Below are 19,617 nucleotides of genomic sequence, written 5' to 3' on the forward strand. Positions count from 1 at the left end.
CTTTCACTAAAAGATCACAAGTGAAACATTCAATAATTTATTAGGTATATAGTATGTTTCTAATTTTCTAAATTACATTGTGAAAAGACTATTTACACACCATACAAATCAGTCAACATCCAAACCTTTTATTAATTAAGCTCTATTTGGTATTTTCTTGGTCCAAATGCATTTTTCTTTCCCTTCTTTTCTGAATCATCAGTGTCCGTTTCCTCGCCTCCATGTATTCTGAGAGCCTATACCAAATCTGTTTGGTTTTTTCCAGGTAGCCGCCGAACAGCCAACAGTCATAGCTATCCCAGTCGTAATAGTTCAATAATGGCATCATTTCTATAGGGAACAGCTTCAAATGGTGTGGCCCCTCCTCTTGCTCCATCAGATCGTAGTCTGATATCGCCTCCGAGTCGTTTGCAAATACTTTGTCACTGTACGACCTGAACCCGTCAAGGAAACACTCGAGATTTTCAAGAATGTAAGGAGTTGTGCCTTCCGGTTTCTTTATTAGTTTCTTCAGTTTCATGGAAAGATCCATCAAATTTATTACGTCATCACTTGCAGAGCTGAAGCAAAATGAAAATACAATAGAGCTAATTATCTTTAAATAGCTCATTTCAACTAGTGAAGAAGTTAGAATGTAACAAGCAGTTTTGGAAAAATTATCCTAAAAATCAAAATTTGTAGTTCCTAATCTCTCACGTTATAAAGAGATAAGAAACCTTAAATCGTTGAATAACTATGAATTCATGTATTACTCTTTAAGAAACTATAAAAAATAAATAGAAAAATGGAGACTTTGTTAATTTTCTTTCCTATCTTAATGGCACATAAATTAAATTTGTATTTTAAAGCAATGACTGTAGCATTAAGTACTTGTAGAAAGGATGACCATTATGTTCAGTTGTTTTCAACCTTTCATTGTGACACTACTGAATTCCAATTTTCATTCTTGTCCTTCATTTCCATGTAGGCTTCCAGTTCACGCCACAAATTCCAAGTGTGCTCTAAAAAGCCTGCAAGCTGGTTTAAAGCATATTTGTCAAATTTGAAAAACTCTACCAATGGTCTTGGATCCACAGGGTGTAAAAGGAGGTGCTTTGGACCACCCTTTTCCCTTAAGGCATACAAAAACTCTAAAGTACCAGGCTTATTATTTTCTACAGCTCTTGTGAATTCTTCGAGATTCCTGAAATAACAATAGATGTCTTCTATCAAATTCAAGCCATGGCCGGTTGGATTCTTCAACCTATCAAATATAGAGTCTCCAAGAGTGTACAAAGTTCCCCATTCATTGTCAACTGAAGGGAGAAGTGTAACTGGTTCAGTTTTGGTCCACTTGTAATTAATTGTAAAAAGCAGAATAAAGTAACTCTTCATGTTTATAACTATCAACTTATGTCATAACTTTGTTATGAAAATTTGTTATTGCCTTATATAATGTATGTTACTAACAAAATAAATGTTTAATATTACACAGCACTGATCAATAGTTTAAAAATAATGATTCAGCCCTCTTAGGATCACTCACCAGTATTTTATGTGAATACATTGGTTGCCATTGAATGTTGACATCGTCACCTTTTACTCGGAGGGATGAGTAATTCAAATAATAAAATTAATAATTTTTTAACTATTGTTATTATATTTTTCTTTAATAAGAAATATATAAAACAAATCCCTTTACTACAGTAAACATTTTAGTATTGGACTGTAGCTTTTGATAAATATTGTAGTATCTATTTTAAATCAATTTTAACTTAATGATTTTATCTTATGCATCTAACATTAATGGAAGTTTAATGAAACATATTGTCTTGAACATTTAAATGTTTGGGTGTCATTACCTAACAACTTATACAGATTTGTTTAGTTTACATTTTGTGCATTAAAAATTACAGTACTGTAGTGTTGAGTTAGTTGAATGAAGGATATAGGTAGGGGTATCATTGTATTTTATTATCATATTCAAGACCGATTATGTCTAATTCAGTAGATCACAGTAATATTACATATTATTTATTCAATTATTATTGTAGTTAAAATTGATTTTGTAATATATAACTTGTTTTGCATTATGGTTTCATACTGCTTCTTTTTTATGTGCTTTTCCATTTTGAAAGAAGGCATTAGTAAGAATGCGCCAAAGAAAGTGTGTAAAACCTGTGAAGATATAATCACTCTTGGAGAGAGTATTAATGATAGAATAAAATCTCCTTCTGGACTCAGTGAGGATTTTATTGAAGATATCCAAATTTGCTATGAAAGCATAGAAAAAATCATGGATGGAATAAAAGTGAACAATACAATATGTATACATGATTTTTTCAAAATAAAAAGTACTGGAGGCCCAGCCCACTTGCTACTATATCCAGTGAGTGCTGCACCCCTTGTTACATTTTATGAATGGGACAGTTTTACAACCTGGCAGTTCAGAGGTCTTATGAAATACACTTGGGTACTCTGGCAAGACATGGAAGATTACATAACAGAACATCACATTTGTAACCCATCAAGTTAATAATACATCCAACAACATATTCTTGTACACATTCATTATGCTGAGAATGATCACAATATTCGACAAAAGTTAATTTGAGATAAACTAAAAAGAGTGAATATAGCAGTTTTTGACCAAATACTATTTATTTAGACGTATTGTTTATAATGAGTCGGTAAACAGAAGCTTTCAATATAAAAAATGTATCACTTGATAAAATATATCACATAAAAATTACCTTTTTAACATTTTTATTAAATTTGTGAGTGGAGTCTTCCCCATTAAACATAAACTAAGTGTGGCAGTGATTCAGGCCCTGAGAAATTTTTGTGTAAGATTAGTTTTAATAACTTAATGCATAAAAGACTTATAAAATTTGAAATTTGGTTATGATTTGAAATCACCATTCAGGGTGATGGAGGGTAAAGCTCCATTCCATAAACAACAGTAGCAGGAGATAGTTGACATCATTAATGAGTTAAGGTGATGTAGTCAAAAGTTTGAATTATCAGATGGATCTTCTTCAAAATTGGTGCCTGTATTGTCTGCAAGCCCAGAGATCATCCTGAGGTCATTCCACTGGTGCAGTGTCTGTTCCATCATGTCCTGGAACATATCCACTGTGTGCTTATCCCACTTGTAAAACTCAGCGAGAGGTCTTGTATCCACTGGTCTCAGAAGGAGATGCTGAGGACCTCCTTGGTTTAGAAGACGAGTAAATGCATTTTGAGCTTCAGGATTCTCTTCGTTAATGCCCTTCTTCAGATCTTCTAATTCTATTATGTAACTCCTCATATCACTGAGGAGATCTGTGCCGAAACCAAAGGGCTGTAGAATTTTGGACCGGATTCGAACTGCAAGGGCATGCATGTGTGCTTTGTCGTAAACACGTGGAACTGGGATATCATCACATAGAGTTTTCACAATGAGTTGTATCACTAATAGATCAAAATATATACTCTGCTTGATCCATCTCATTGTTATCTGTATAAAATATATGAAGTAATTAAATTAACACACTGTATCTATTGCTCTTTTATGACCAAGTCTAAGTGAAATAATAAATTATAAATCACCTCTAGACATAATGAATTGATTATTACAAAAAGAATATTTGATTATTAATTCAATTATTTATTAAAAGCACTAAAACTTACTTCTCACTGCTTTACAACGTATAAGGTCGAAAAATATAAAAAGAAACTTAAAACATTACACTTAAAAATAAAGTATTTCATAAAGTTATGAAATATCTAAATTGGTTATATTTACGTTTTGAAGATAAAGAAATTAATGTGATTTACAAGTACTTCTGAATAGCGCTGTAACTCATGATTGATTTTTTAAAATGTAAAAATGTTGTTTTTTTACGTTTTAAATTGAGGTGACAATAATTTTGAAGATATTTCTATTTGGAATAAAAAATCTTGATCCCTCTCTCTTTTACATAAAGGACTCCATCTCAAAATTCTTAAATGGCATCCTATGATTTGTGATACATTGAAAAGCACGTAAAAATAGTCCTAACTTAGTAACTAAATTTCAGTTTAGTCAAAACAATTTTAAAAAGCTGACTGATTTATTTTCTAAAATATATATTTGTAAGGATTGTGTTACTTGTGTTACACAACAATTTTTAAATTGATTTTGACTAAACTATAATATGATTCTTATTTACATTAGTTTGAATTTAGGCTGTCTTAACAAATCAATACATTTTTAACTTACAAAAAATATTTGAAATCATTTTATTGTACTATATTTTATAATCCTGATCTTCAAAGCATGTAAAAAATACAAGGGATTTGGTACATTATAAATGGAAATCTTAGTGCATGCAGAGCCACAGCTACATACTTTACCAGAGGGGCAAGTCCAAACAATTGTCACCCTTGCCCACCAAACTACTCTGTAAATTTTTACCAGAAATTTACTTTTATGGTCTTTCTAAACCAACTTGTAAATAATCCAGACATAATTAATTATTATTATTTTACTCATGGTATTTTGTACCAATGTACTGAAGCTTATAATTTGTTTATTTGAAAGATTAGGAGAAACCAAAACTATATATATATTAGCAGTTACCCGCGGCATCGCACAAATTTTCCTGTTGAAAAACAGGACAATATATTAATGTGTTCTTTTTTTATGACATAATAAACAGTCCTGAGATAATCAATAGTTACTAAAAGCTATTCCAATCTCCTGATCCATTTTAGATTTAAGTTTAAAAAACAGTGTTTTGGGATCCTGAAGTCGTAAAGTGAAAAAGTTTTTATAAGATTCATATTTCCCTCCAACATGCCATAATAATTTATTAAAGTTCTCCGACGATTTCAATAACAATAACAGTTTGCCTTTTTGTCTCAATGACGAAAGTGTATCGTACAACTAAAAAGTTGAAACAGACACATATTTGGTGAAGTGAATAAAGTTGGAGTACATGCTCCGTAGCAGATGCTCACGTAGTGAGGAGTAACTCCTTCTAACACGAGTAATCTGCTTCGATGTGAATAAAAAGTCAATATTGGGCCAGAGGACTTGCTCAGGCAAATGGAGCAAGTGCTCACAGTTCCCTTTCCCTATCTTGTGCTAGACAGACGTGTTGCAACTTGTCCAGATATCGAGCAGATAACACTAATATTAAGCGTCCACATTCGCATTTTGTTTTAGTTGTCTCACGAGTTACAACAAAACAAGTGATGGCTTGTGATAAAGGGAATAGCCCACAACTTGAAAACCAGGCTTCTTTTATTTCGATTATAAAGGAGTATCCAGTTATTTTGGAAAAGAGTAATATACCAAGTATCAAAAACAAAAGAAACAGAGCCATTGAAGAGATTCAATATCGAATCGATAATGAATTGGGATTGCATCTCGACTCAAGCCAAATTTTGAAAAAAAATTCAAAATATAAAGAATAGAGTGAAGTCAAAGGCAGATACTAACAAGACTGGCAACAAGAAGGTTATCTTGAAACCATGGGAAGAGGAGTTACTTCATTTTATTGAAGGTGACACCGACAACCCGGCTATTGTGCGTTTAAAATGTAAGTTCAGTTAAAACTGCTAAAAAAATAATTTTGCCTTTTATAACAGTTATTTGATCTTGTTGGCATGATAAATAAACTCTCATTTTTTCTTCATATTGTATTGGTATACTTTGAGTTAATTTTTTTTCAGAACTACGCTTGTAATAAAGAACTTTACGTTTTCAGATGCTGTTACTGCGGGGGCTGAAGAGACTCAGAATGAAAACAGTGTTTCTTTTGACTCTTCGGTGGATTCCACCAACTTTGAAACTAGCTCGGATAAAACAACTGAGAATCGACAAGGAAAAACGCAAGATTCAACTGCTGAACAACGTAAAGTAACAGGGCCAAACGTTAAACAAGCAAAGAATAACTTAAATTAATTGAAACTGAGGAAACTAAAGATTTGACCTTGCCTGAGCTAAACGTTTGGTGTTACTTAAGCAGCTTGAGTACTTAAAAAAAGCTGAAAAATTGGCTGATATACAATTAAAACGAGAAGAATCTAAGGAAATCGATCAGCCACAATTAACAGCACCATCTGAGCAAAACGGAATTTCAACAGAGGAACTACAAACTATGATTGGAACTTCTTATTCAACAACTTACTGTGATGGATTGGAGTTCACTACTCTGTAATAAATGTATATTAATGTAAAATAAATTCTCATCCTGATCCTAGGATAAAAATACCTACCTACTTCCAATTCTAAAAAAACACACAAACAACAAAAACAATACCAAAAATATCTAAACTCTGGGGTCGTAATGACCGTGTTTACGTGCGTACGACTTTCAATAGAGCCAGTCTTACAGCCGTAAAGCCAGTGTCTGGGACAGTCGCTCAAGGGTCTTATGTAGGCAGTGTGTACAACCGCGTATACAACACGGCCACAAGCAAAGGTTAGGTACTGTGTTACAACAAGGCTTGTGGCCGTGTTGTATACGTACACACTGCCTACATAAGACCCTTGAGCGACTGTCCCAGACACTGGCTTTACGGCTGTAAGACTGACTCTATTGAAAGTCGTACGCACGTAAACACGGTCATTACGACTCCAGAGTTTAGATATTTTTGGTATTGTTTTTTTGTGTGTGTTTTTTTTAGGAATTGGAAGTAGGTAGGTATTTTTTATTCTTTTACCAGAACATTTATTTACACAGTACATTCTTTTTAAGCTGTTAAGCTCCATGTATCAGCTGAGCAATTTCGGTTCTTCTCTGTTGTCCTCTATTGCGGATGTCTCTTTCGTTACGATTCTCTACATTGCCAACTTCATTGTTTTGCCTTTCCTCAATGTTAAAGTCAAAGTCCTCATCACTTAGTCTTTTTGCTACATTATGAAGAATAAAGCAACAAACAACCATCGATGGAACATTTTCAGTTTTAATCCTAATTTTGTTTTGCATAATTGGGAAACGTTGGTTCAACTGACCAAAACAACGTTCAATTATTACTCTTTCTTGGGCCAAACACAGATTGTATGCCCTTTCTCTAGCAGTTATTGGGTTTTCATAGGGCGTCATAAGCCAGGGAGCTATCCCATAACCCGAATTTCCAATTAGGAGTGCATTAGCTTGATTGAATTCCATAATTCTGTAAATATCTGAATTTCTCCAAATTCGTGCATCATGCACTGAACCTGGCCAAGAAGCATCTACGCTTGTGAACTCTTCAGCAAAATTACAAGTTGCCTGCACATTTATACTTGGAAACCTCTTTCTATTTATACATTCATCGCCATGGTCAGAAGGCTTTCGTATAGGTAGTTGAGTGCAGTCAACAGCTCCAATGGCTGAAGGAAATCTGTATTTTTCTTGCCAATTGGCTTTTTGTTGTTCCATTTCTTCTCTTGTAGAAGGAAATTTTATCCATAAGGTTTTCTTCAGTAATATAGCTGCCATTACATCTGAAATGGTTTTTTGTGACTGTAGTTCTGTCGATACCAACATCTTCGGCAACACCACTCTGAAACCCAGTAATCATCACCAACATATCGAAGAAAAGTACGCATTCTGTCCAAATTGGGCAAAGCAACACCACGCCTTTCAAAGTTTTTCCCCAAGAAAATGATCACTAATCCACTCAACATTCATTTTATTAAAACGATAAAGAGCTTGGTAGTCTTGCTCTAGAAATTCCCGACGCACTCTTTAAAGTTTTACAGCACGAAAAGGTAAAACCCTGCCATCACAAGATTGAACGTCTTTATCGGTAATTTCTGGAGTACGTGCTCATATTTTGGAGCAAGTGCCTAATTTTATTCACCTAAAAAGGTGAGTAGATACTCCAAGTCAATTTTCTAGTCGTCAACATGAGAAAGTGCTCCGAGCCTCCACTGAGCAAGTTCTTTTTATTCACATGAAACTGGAGTAAGTACTCACTTTTTGGAGGAAAGAGCATTTGCTCAGCTTTATTCACTTCACCCATTGACTGCAGAGTCAATATGTGTCTGTTCCGGTCATTTAAATTCACTCCCGGTCTAATCTATTTACGGTTCTACAACTGAATTATGCTCTTGCATTAACCAAAAATATGATCTCATATATTGGTTTCGGAATCCAACTTAGATTAATTTTTGTGCTTAAGTGATTTTTATTTTTATTCACCGATTAACAAATATGTATAGGGGTTATGCTTCTAGTATAAGAGCAAGGGTGTGTTATCCCCATTTGCTTTTCTTCAACTACAGTAAAAATGCTGTTCATAATGTCAAAGGAGCTAACCAGATTCGATTACCTTAGTATGTGCAAACATTCACAGCTTTGTACAATAAGGTAGTTTTTATAACAGCGTATAATTAGCATTTCCATGGCATTAGATGGTTTATTGATCATTGGCACAATCAAAATTTAAAATTAGATAATAATTTTGTCTTTGCAATCTGCATTACTTTACTGATCAAGCAGTTTACAATAATAAAGTATTTTCTTACATTTTAATGTAAACAATTTTTTTGCCTCTTTAATGAACTTCAGCTGAAAGTGTTAACAGCTGTAAAGTATTAATTCACTTTGTATTAGTAATGTCATAGTGCAGTCTGTAGAGTTTTATTGCCTTTTATTTTTTAAACATTATTTTTATTGCCTTATGTTGTTGTGTGTGTGAACCTTTATTTCATTTTATTACTTTATATAAATAGAGATTATAATTTTTGATTGTAAAATAGTAATGTAAACTTTATTGTGGCTCTTGTTTTACAGTAATAGTAGAGTTTATTAATTTATGGTTAGGTGTAAGAGAGGACTTAATAGTCCTAACCTTGCCAATTGAATATGTTTTACATTGTATTCAATAAAGACATTTTTCATTTCATTTCATTTTTTTATGATTTTACCCAGGGTGTTGTTGCCTCAGTAGTTTTAAAAATTAATTTTTTTAAACAGTAGTTTAAAAAATTACTCTCCTAAGATTATGTTTTTAAGAACTCCATTTAACGTAAAAAATGTCAACTTTTTAACCATTTCGTTAAGAATAATAGTTGAGATGCTAATTTGATATCAAATTTTTCATATATAGTGATTTTTAAATTACAAACTCAAAAACAGTACACTTGTTCTTATCTTTTATAAAAATTTGGTCTTAATCAGATCTTAAGTAGGCCAGTTATGAATTTTTGAAGTTACAGTTTGGTTGAAATTTATAACTTGCTTTCGAAATAAGCAAGCTAACTTTTAATATAACTCCTGTTATTATAACTCTACTGTTTAGTCTGTGGTTAACGTTCAAACTCAGGTACATATACTTTTTTATCCTTTTTGGATCCTGTGTGGTTCTAAAACATGTTTTGAAAAGTCTTTCTTGAGATTGATGAAAAACTGATATTTTTCATAGAAATAACATTAAAAACAGTTTTTTTATTATTGACGAGTTGTAGAGTATATAAAATTTACACTGTCGTTGATTTTAATATTGCTAAGCTCTACACATAAATCACCATTAAAAAGATAAAAATGTATAAAAATATTTACAGTGAGTTTGTAAGATGTTTATTCTATTGACTCACTGGCTTCCAGTTCTTTTTTAGTTTGACGTTCTAGTAATTTCTGTTTGAGTTTCTCATGAAATGATAATTCCTTGGGGCATTCTTCTTTGTTCAATAACGCATACAGTTTCTTCCATGCTTCCCTTGTGAATTGAAGTAGTTCATAAAACTCATCTATGATATCCCTATCCCACTTATAAAAGTCAATCAAAGTTCTGATATTTACAGTATTGTGTAAGTGTATCGGACCTCCTGTCTTATTCACTTGTCGATACTTCTCAAACTGATCAGGCAGATCCCTTTGTGGAACTAGTCCTTCTCTTATACCTTCCTTGAATTCCTTCCGGATGCCCTCCAGCTCCTCAAAATATACAAAGACGTCTCTAATCAGCTGATCAGTCGTACCCCAAGGTTTTTCAATTGTATTTTTTATCCTTAACCCCAACTCTTGCAAATTAGTGTCTTTGACACGTATGGTGAAGTTGAGCTGTGTCAAAATCAACAAATTAATAAATCTGTATACAGTCTGAGCTGAAATCATTTTATTTCATGTGTAATCATTTCTGTAACTGATGCTTTATTTATAACATACTAGTTATCCTGTAAATTATTGTAGTAATCTATCTGAACACTGCACACATCTTCTATTTGAATAATAACATTTCTCATTGATCCACTAATAACATTAAATTATTCACAATATCTATTCATGACTTGTTTACTGTAGTATGAACTCTCTATTTGGTAACAAGCATCTCTCATTAAAATTTTCTTATGTTTTTTTGTACATGAAAACAATAATTTTAAAGAAATTAGCTATCAGTTATGCACAATAAACACATAGTTACAGAACAACCTGATTAAATATACAGCTTGGTATACTGATTGTTTGTCATGAAACTTATCTGTAAACTGTTTATTTACATAATATCATAAAAATTAGCTACATCCAATTCAGTAAATATTTCTATAATACAATAGTATACATTCTTGAATTGATTTATTTGTATATAAATAGATACAGATGAATTTTTTTAATTGGCCTTGATAGTGATGTAGTCTTATGTAAACTACGAGGAACACCTACATAAAGTAAAGAAGTGTTAGAAGTTGACACTCAAGGAATTAATAAACTATTTTATTTTGGTTTTCTTGACTATTTTCTATCTGAATAAATAGCTGGATAAATTACATCTGTCTTCTAATTCTTTCAGACTAATCAAAATTGTCTTAACAACTTTCATTACATAGCAAAAATTCTTAATCTTATACCACTTTCATGTAATCCATTACATAATTTTCAAAACACTGTTTTATAAGTGACACAGGTTTATGTTTAGGTTGTGCCACATTACAAATCTAATTAATACACAATCAAGATTCATTAGTATTGTAGAATGTGTGACTTTAGAACTATCTCTTAATAATAAAGAAATTAATTTCTTATAATGATGAAAGTAGTGTTAGTGATACTATTGGTTGGTCTGTGGAACTGTGATTGTTTGATTAAAGTAAAAGTAAAAAACAAGGATGTAGACTTGGGTGAGTTAGGTAAAAATATAACTGAAACAATACGTAAACCATCAGGTGACATTGATGACTTGATAGGTAATATATACAAATATTATGAAGCATTAGAGGTAATCCATAATGAAATGAAGAAAGGTGTTACAGATGCATTAAAAGCTTTTCACCAACTGAGAGGGTTGGGTGGTCCACCATTTTTAGCATTAGTTCCTGTTGATGAGAAGCCATTGGTGGAGTTCTACAAATGGCAAAAGTACCATGGAATTGAGTTTCGGGGATTTCTAAAGTACAATGAAGATGAATGGGCTGAAATGAATGAATTTGCCAATAAAAGTAGAAAAGCACTTGGGAGTGAAAAGTAAAAGTAGTGAAAACTAGAAAATATAAAAGTTTCTTCTCAGCAAATGTGTTTAACCTTTAAGTTCAAAATAATTATTTAGCCTCTCAACTTTACTGTGCTTAAATGAATTAAGCCTTTTTGCTAAGAATAAATTTCTTTTAATTTTAGCATCAATTAAAAAATTACGATATTTTACTTATTATATTTGGTCGAAACTTACTATTAATGCTGAAACATCCTGAAAACGATTTTGAGTATTTTTATGTTATCCAAGACACAACGATCAAATGCATAATATTTTCAAAACTATGTTTACATCATGAACATTACTGGCATAGAACAGCAAGGCTGTTTTGATGAAGAAAATATTTTAACACATAAATCAAGGGTCAGCAGGCTGGAAACTTTTATTACACTATCATTAGTTTCATTCAGGCAAGTAAAGATTAAGTGTTGTTTTAATATGCCACAGCTATATAGCAAAAGCCTTAAAAGGCATTAAAAAATCTGATTAATTTATTGTAATATACATTAATTTCTGTCTTGCTTTACTTTCCTCACAGCGTTACGAAATTTACTTTGAAATTCCTCTGATTCAATAATAGATAGTACATAAAGAAATTAGATAATAAATGATATTGTTATGGATACAACACTGGTGCAGAGAGTAATATTTTATCTACAAATTGAGATAAATTATGATATTATTATTTTAGAATGCAGAGTTAAAGAAAATGTAGTATGGTACCTGACTGTCTAAGATACACAGTTTGTGATCAATTTTTTTTTATCTTCTTTTTGAATGAACACAACTCAAAGTGCTGTAGAGATTAATTACATTATTTTGTTCTTAATAAAATAAGCTAGGAAGTTCAATACATGTAAGTCCTGACTATACTGTACAGTAACTAGCTAAAGACAACTTTTTATTTACCATTTTATGGAATATTGAAGTGATCTATTTCACTAAGATTAGCACTCTTAGATCTAAAACACCATTTCTCATACTTTTTCTATTTGTTGTATTAAGATACTAACTGCCACCATATACGTTCCCAAGATATTCTGTATTGCTGAACTAAATTTTTCATTGCTGATATTGATTTTATATTGATATTTTGGGTAGTTTACAATATTTTTTCAAATTGGTAATTGGAAGCAAGATTGGGGTAATTTTGGGCCGATCGGATCAGCACTTTTTCCTTCCTTATTCTTCTTCTAGAAAATAAAGGAGACGACCTGATCGAACCATGGTGTATTGTATTCCATTTTACATGCTCTTTACTGCTACCAAGGTTGGCAATCATACAGGGAATCTTTGCATCCTCTCTTGGTACACTCTGTTTACAGAAAAGTTTTACACCTTCGTAGATCTTGCCAACGTTGTTTTCTTAGAAAGAGAAACCCATCTTGCTCGGACAGTTACAACCATTAGTGCCTGGTTTCCTCATCAAAAATGCTAAATTTAAAAAGGGAAGCTGAAAAGAGATGAAATTATCTGCTTAGAGTATGAAAATGGTAACATGTACAGTAATTAGATGAACAAGAGGATAGTTAAAAAGATGTCAACTAAACACCCTGTAGGATTTGCAGATATCTACAAAAAAATGTGACCCATTCTCAATCCTCCAGTGGGACACGATTATAATTGGGCCAAACTCTGTATCAATGGTTCCACAAAGCAGCAGAGGAAATACTTCTGGGTACGTGAGTAGTAAACGATGATAGCACAGGAAGAACCACAAGGAAACTTTACTCCATCATATCATTCCAAAAAACTTTATTGAGCTTTTTTGAACATCTGAGGCAAACAACCTAGAGCCTGCAAAAGTGTTACGCCACACTAGCTAGCTGAATCAGAGGGTTACATAGGTGAAGGGAAAACAGACGTAGGGTAAGAGAACTGTAAATTATGCTAAAAACAATTAGTAGCCAATAATGGTTGTCAAAAAACCAAAAACCTCAAGAAAGTGCTAATTTTTTATGATAATTTCTCTGGAACGCCATATTTGAGTAGTGTTACTTTACTTAAATTTGTAACGTAATTTTATCTTAAATTTATCTTAATTTTACTCATGTATTCAGTAAAGAGTATTTTAATACAGTGTTACTGCATTGTAAAACACTGATTTTTCTTTTTCAGTTTAGTTTTCATCCTTTATTTTGTTTTATTAACATGAAATATGCCAGAATGTGCTAACATACCTATAAACAATTAAGTATAATAAAGCTATATTAGACATTGTTACATTAATAATTTAAAACAAGTTTTTGTATTGCTCAAAATAGAATCTACTCAGAAAAGTGCCCACCCAAAATTGACACTTTTCAATGACAACATGTAAGCCTAAACATAACCGTAAACAGTACTAATATTGGTCTGTGTAAAATCTTAAAATGTCTAATGTCGAAATATGGCTGCAGAACACCGTTAGAATGCGCTTTGATGATGCTATAAGGAAAAAACGTGTCAATGTCATATGGTTATTGCACATACTTGCTCTAACTATAAAAACTGTGTTGAACCAATTGTGTTAATGTGGCAGTTAAAGTGTTAATACAGAAACTCTTCATTTTTTATGGCATTTAAGGTCTATGTCAAAGTGGCTTGACCATTGTTGGTTGTTTCTATAATGATGTCTTTGGAAAACTTATTTTAGTTTTGAAAATGAAACAGTTAAATTATGGCAAGTGGGCCACAGCATAACTGAGAAGATTTTTTTTATAAGCTTGAGCATAAAAATCATAATACAATATGGCACTTTATCATAATCCACAATCTAATGGTGGATGTTCTGTTGAACACGCTTAACTCTTTTACACAGTTTTCCTAATATTTCTGATTAATAATGTTGATTTATTGTTTTTAATGGAAGTGTCAAATCCCTGTGCACAATACCACTTGAATCTGAAAAGCTCATAACCGTGAACTTTTGTTTTGAAGCTTTATGTGTGACTGAAGTCCTTTTGTACATAACATGCACGGTTCCTAGTCTATTAAAACATTTTAAACATCATTGTTGCATTTTCACAAAATTTCACACACAAAAATCGCTTACCATTAATCAATACTAACATGATTGGTAATACTGATAAGTAACATGAAGATCTAATTGCAGGAGGACAAAAACACTTATTACTTTCCAATCACTATTGAATTCAATAAAAATGTTAGCCCCAGACATCCATGCTACTCTACAGAAGTGTAAACATCATCATGAAACTTAACATAGGGCTGAGACTGTTTAATATCCTTGATGGACTTTTGCATTTTCTGGATTTGAAATACTTTTGTCAAAAATATTTAAATTTAAAAACAATTAAATATTGTAGTATAATGTGTTCTGTTAGGCTGTGGGCATGAAAGTAGACTTACTATTTGTTATTAATAAAAGAAACACCTAAGATAAAATAGCCAAATCTTACCAATTCCAGTAGCAATGCTACTGTAAAAATTTAATATTGGAATAAAATATAATTTTTCTTGGTTTTTGCTTTACTTTAACATTAATTAATAGTGCCACTTTACTCTATGGAATTGGAAAAGTTTGAATATTTTTCATTTTATAATTTAATATGATACAATAGACTGTATGTCTCATCGGCTTTTTTATGTTAAAGGAGCTATTTTAAAATTATATCAATAAAACAGCATTCTAATCTTACAGTATGGATATTGTAGGTCAAATATGAGCACATGTAAACTACATATTCAAGCACTAATTTGTATTTTCTTTCATCATATACAGTATATATGAATCTTTGATATAAGCTTGATCTTGGTAATGTTTAATAAATCAAAATTACGACACATTTATATAAAACTTACATAATTGTACTGCATTGTTACATAATTCAGACAAAATGTACCATGTCTGCTCGGCCCTCCAGTGTGCGGTTGTTGACAACATATTGAATCTGATTCCACATTTCTCTAGTTTTTTCTATAATAGCTTCCACCTCCTCTACTTGTTCAAACGTAAGGTTGAACATACGTGTCATCAGGACATTGTATACTTTGGATCTAAGATGAGGAGGACCTAGTTCTCTCTCTAACGTTTTGTACAATTTGTTCCCTGAAGGTGTTTCATCTTCTACATTCTTAAAAACTTCCTCCAAGTAGTCATTGTAGGTCAGTAACATCTTCATGAACTTGTTACCATCATGCCTCTTCTGGTAGAGCAGCATCTCTTCTAGCTCTTTGCCGAGTTTCAGTAGCTTCCGAGGCTCCAATTCCGCAAGAATACATATTGTAAGAAGAAGAAGACTTATAGCGATGAGGGGTTTCATGGTGTAAATAATATTAATGGACTGATAACTGAAGCATCTGATTTAGTTCCATAATCCCTATTAAGATTATATGAGTTAGAGTAGTTATTTTGAAATTTAATAAGTTAATATTGTTTTATTGCTCAGATGTTTTAAAATATATAGACATATATTTTTAAGTTTGAACAATTTAATAAGGGAAGGATGATCAAGTCTAGTAAAGTAGGAATAAAGCACAACAATATAACATGTATGGGGAAGAAGAAGCAACTATGACACTAAAGATATCAGAACCTAAATCCTGCAAGAACAAGATAATGTTGGTCTAAATTAATCACTCGAATCCTTTTTTTTTACAAAACTCTCCATTTAGGCTGGACTGATTATCCTTCTTATTCTGTTTTATATATTTTTTTTAATTATATATATGAATCGGTATTTGTTAAAAGGGCATCAGTCACTTTTTTCACAATTCCACTTTTTGGTGGATTTGGATTCTTTATTTCTAGATCTACATTCTGTGTTAATAGGGCATCAGTCAGTCAAGTAATAAGCCCACAGCATAAGGTTGAATATTGTGTAATTTGTTAAAAAGGCATCAGTCTATGACTCATGCCCTTTTTAACTAAACATGTTGGCTGTACTTTTGTTTAGTTACAGCTGTTAACATGGAAACAGCTGTCTAGCAGCTTGAATATTGTGAGCAGGTTTTAAGGTTATAGTTTTCAGATTCTTTGGTTAATTCAACAGAGTAAACGAGTAGAAAAATATGATAGAAAATATGGAAAGTGTTAATCTCTTAAAAGGAAGTTTACAGATCCTAGTGAGTACAAAAGGAATCAAATAAGGAAAGCCATTATCAAAGGGGAGAAATATGTGAACCATAAAGGCAATGAAACTCCAGCTAAGAAGCCTTCATTTACTTGTGGGTAAGTAATAATTTAAATGAGGTTATCAACATAAACTTATAAACTTTGTTTACCAATATAATTGGTGTGTGTCTTTTTAAATAACTTATGTAATAAAATCCTCAGAGCTACATCAAGTTACAAGTCTGAGCCCTAAGTAGGCTATTACTGAAAAAATTGGTTTACATTAGACCTAAAACTCTCTTTTTTGTTACAGATGCAAGAGAAATTGCTTGGGAGAGTTTCCAGAGGACAACGTGACTGAGATTTTTGCTAGGTTTCACGACCTCGGTACGAAAAATGAACAAGACATGTTACTATATGGACTTATTGATGTGGAGGAAGTGGCAATACGTAGACCAAGAAATGAAAATCCAAGAATAAAACAGTGCTAGTTTCAAATATCACCTTTTGATTGGAACTTCAAGACATATAGTATGTTTGAATGCTTTTGTCAATGCTTTTGGTGTTACAACCTAAAAGAGTCCGGCGAATCAGAGAACTCAAGAAGGCCCTGCAAAACTCCCGAAGATAAAAGAGGAAAGGTAGTGTCTTTTTCCATGTCCGATGAAACAAAAAAGCTTGGTTAGAGAACATATTAGTTCATTTCCTATGAAGGAATCCCACTATTTGGGAGGAACCAAATTTTACCTGAATGCGGAATTAAATTTAAAAATAATGTTATAACTTGTTTTTGTGAGAAGTACCCTGAAAAGAAGGTGAGTTATAGTTTTTACTACACGTTTTTTAAAGATAATTTTAATCTCAGATTTGGTCGGTCTCAAGTCGACACATGTGAGGAGATTAAGCTAAAAATTAAATCTCCGCACTTGAATGAAGCTGCAAAACAGAGTGCTCTGTGGCCGAGCTTCTTGTATATAAGCGACGAAGCCAAAAGTTTTTTATTCTGCGCTAAAGTATGAGGCCTCAGAAGATGCTAAGGAAGAAAACAATATTCTTTCAATTGCATTTTATTACATGCAAAACATTTCCCCTCCCGAAGGTGCCTGTGCAGGAACTGTTTTATTTGCGCCAACAGTGAATGTGTTTTGTATAACAGACTTAAAAGGTAGAAACAGCAACATCTACCTCTATCATGAAAGAGAAGGTCACAAGGGGCCTAACGAAGTTTGCTCCTTTTTGGATGACTAACCTTAAACATGTTCCGGAAAGTGTGACAGAGCTCCGTATTTTTTCGACAATTGCGCTGGTCATAATAAGAACCAGACATTGACTAGGTTTTTCCTTATTTTTAACTGACAGTAAAAGGTTCTTAAAAAATTCAGCACTTTTATCCTGTCAGAGGTCACAGTTTCCTTCCTTGTGACAGAGAGTTCGGCTTAATCAAAAGGATGCTTAATAAGCATGACAGAATATTCAGTATGTATGAAATCATTGAGGTAATAATAAAAAGTGCCAAACCTGGAAAGTTTCTTGTGAAGGAGGTGAGAGCTTCAGATATTTCTAACTTCAAATCTTGGTGGATAAAGTATTACAAAAATACTCCAGTTTCAGAGGAAACAAAAAAAAAACCAAGCAAAGAAAAAGTCAAATTTGGGATCAGTAAGCTGTTTTCATTTTGTATTTGAATCTACTTTAAAAGGCTACATAAAGGCATACACCACCATTAATGGTCTCCATTGCCATACCTTTTTCATGTCTTTAACAAAACAGGGATTACTGGTCCCCAGCGAACTTGCTTACCCAGAAGGTAAAGTGCCTATAAAAAAATGAAAACTCCAAGATTTAAGAAAAGTCATTCAGTATGTACCTCATGAGAACAGACAATTTTATAATAAATATTTTAGAATGGGCCTGTAATGGAAAATATTAATATGCAAGAAGAAGATGAGTGATAAGTATCAACAAAAACCTACAATAGGGCACAAATTTAGTTTCTTTTCAATGATAAGGAGTTTAAAAAAATTGTTTAAGTAACATAATTTAAGCTTTAGGCCTATACCAAAAATAATCTGTACTCATTGTATCTTTAAAAATAAATGTTTTTTTATAAATTATGAGTGTTAACACTATTTTTTTTCATGTGAAATATTGAAAATTTGTTAAAAAGGGCATAAGTCACACATTTTTAAAAATTCATAAAAATTTGAAATTTTGATAAAAATTTGAAATCTTTATATTGGGATGTTAAAAATAAGGCAGAAAATTACAATGCATATTTATTTAGGAATTTTATATTTGCTATATAATATTTAATCGGTTTTATCAAGTTTTCCGAAAGTTTACTTTTCATGACTGATGCCCTTTTAACAAATACCGATTCATATACACATATTTCAAGTATTGGTCTTTCCAAGAGAATTGTATGCAGAATAAAACTAAAAAAGAAGAAAGATGTTGCTTATAAGATCTTATTCTATTAGCTGTAAGTGACAAATTGAAGTTGTACCTGAGGAGGGTAGTTGATGATAGCAGAAACTCCCCTCTAATGGCTCTCTGGAAGATAACTACTAAGTACTAGAAACTATACACTTTAAGATAAAAGAGGTGCTATTCATCCCATTCCTTATTTTGTAACTGTGAATACATTATTTTAGTACGTTTTTTATTGTCAGAGACAAAAGGGTTTGTGAGTTTTCAGAACAGTGAAAACCCTACTGTGCTTCTCGCATCGTCACAAACTATAGACTTGTATGGGAAACTTAAGATGGATTTGTATGGCAAGCAAATTAAGATGGATAGTTAGTTTAGTATAAGGTGCACTAATAAAATTGCTTCATTACAGGCTCTGATTATACAAAAGCATAGGACACCATTCTTTAGGGGACATGTCTACTAAGTAACACAACAGACTTGCTAGTTTCAGCATAAAGATCTTTTATATGAAATAAAAATAATATACCATACATTAAACTCTGTGAAAAGGATTAGAAATGAATTATCAATTAATTAATTTGAGTTTATTTTAATTTAATTGTCATATCTTTAGTTCTTTTCTGTTCTATGAATATCTATAAAAATAACCACTTGAGATTATTGTATTTTAAAATCCATGTAAAGTAAAATCTTACTGGGAGAAACAATTTGATCAATTACTA

At 32.1% G+C, this 19,617-nt stretch overlaps 1 protein-coding gene across 5 annotated transcripts; it reads right to left on the reverse strand.

Moving 5' to 3' along the window:
* Positions 1-21: 21 nt before the first annotated feature.
* Positions 22-16,073, reverse strand: LOC124366395. 5 transcript variants are annotated; one of them, XR_006922806.1, is made up of 3 exons: positions 14,808-16,058; positions 11,602-12,859; positions 22-560 (listed from the first exon to the last, which is right to left on the reverse strand). XR_006922806.1 is itself a non-coding variant. In XM_046822923.1 (2 exons), exons 1-2 carry the CDS (start codon positions 1,567-1,569, stop codon positions 143-145), a joined length of 462 nt encoding a protein of 153 aa, XP_046678879.1. In that variant the 5' UTR covers positions 1,570-1,747; the 3' UTR covers positions 22-142. The 5 variants fall into 5 exon arrangements, 1 of the variants encoding a protein (XP_046678879.1); XR_006922807.1 differs by having other exon boundaries at positions 15,048-16,056; XR_006922805.1 differs by having other exon boundaries at positions 11,602-16,073.
* Positions 16,074-19,617: the final 3,544 nt, after the last annotated feature.

The sequence above is a fragment of the Homalodisca vitripennis genome, chromosome 1 (assembly GCF_021130785.1).
Source record: "Homalodisca vitripennis isolate AUS2020 chromosome 1, UT_GWSS_2.1, whole genome shotgun sequence".
Lineage (NCBI taxonomy): Eukaryota > Metazoa > Arthropoda > Insecta > Hemiptera > Cicadellidae > Homalodisca > Homalodisca vitripennis.

Coding starts and splice junctions, on each gene's coding strand:
- LOC124366395 (XM_046822923.1), bottom strand. CDS start 1,569: ATGTCAACATTCAATGGCAACCAATGTATTCACATAAAATACTG. Junction 561..1,525: donor TGTATTCACATAAAATACTG/GTGAGTGATCCT, acceptor ATTTTGCTTCAG/CTCTGCAAGTGATGACGTAA.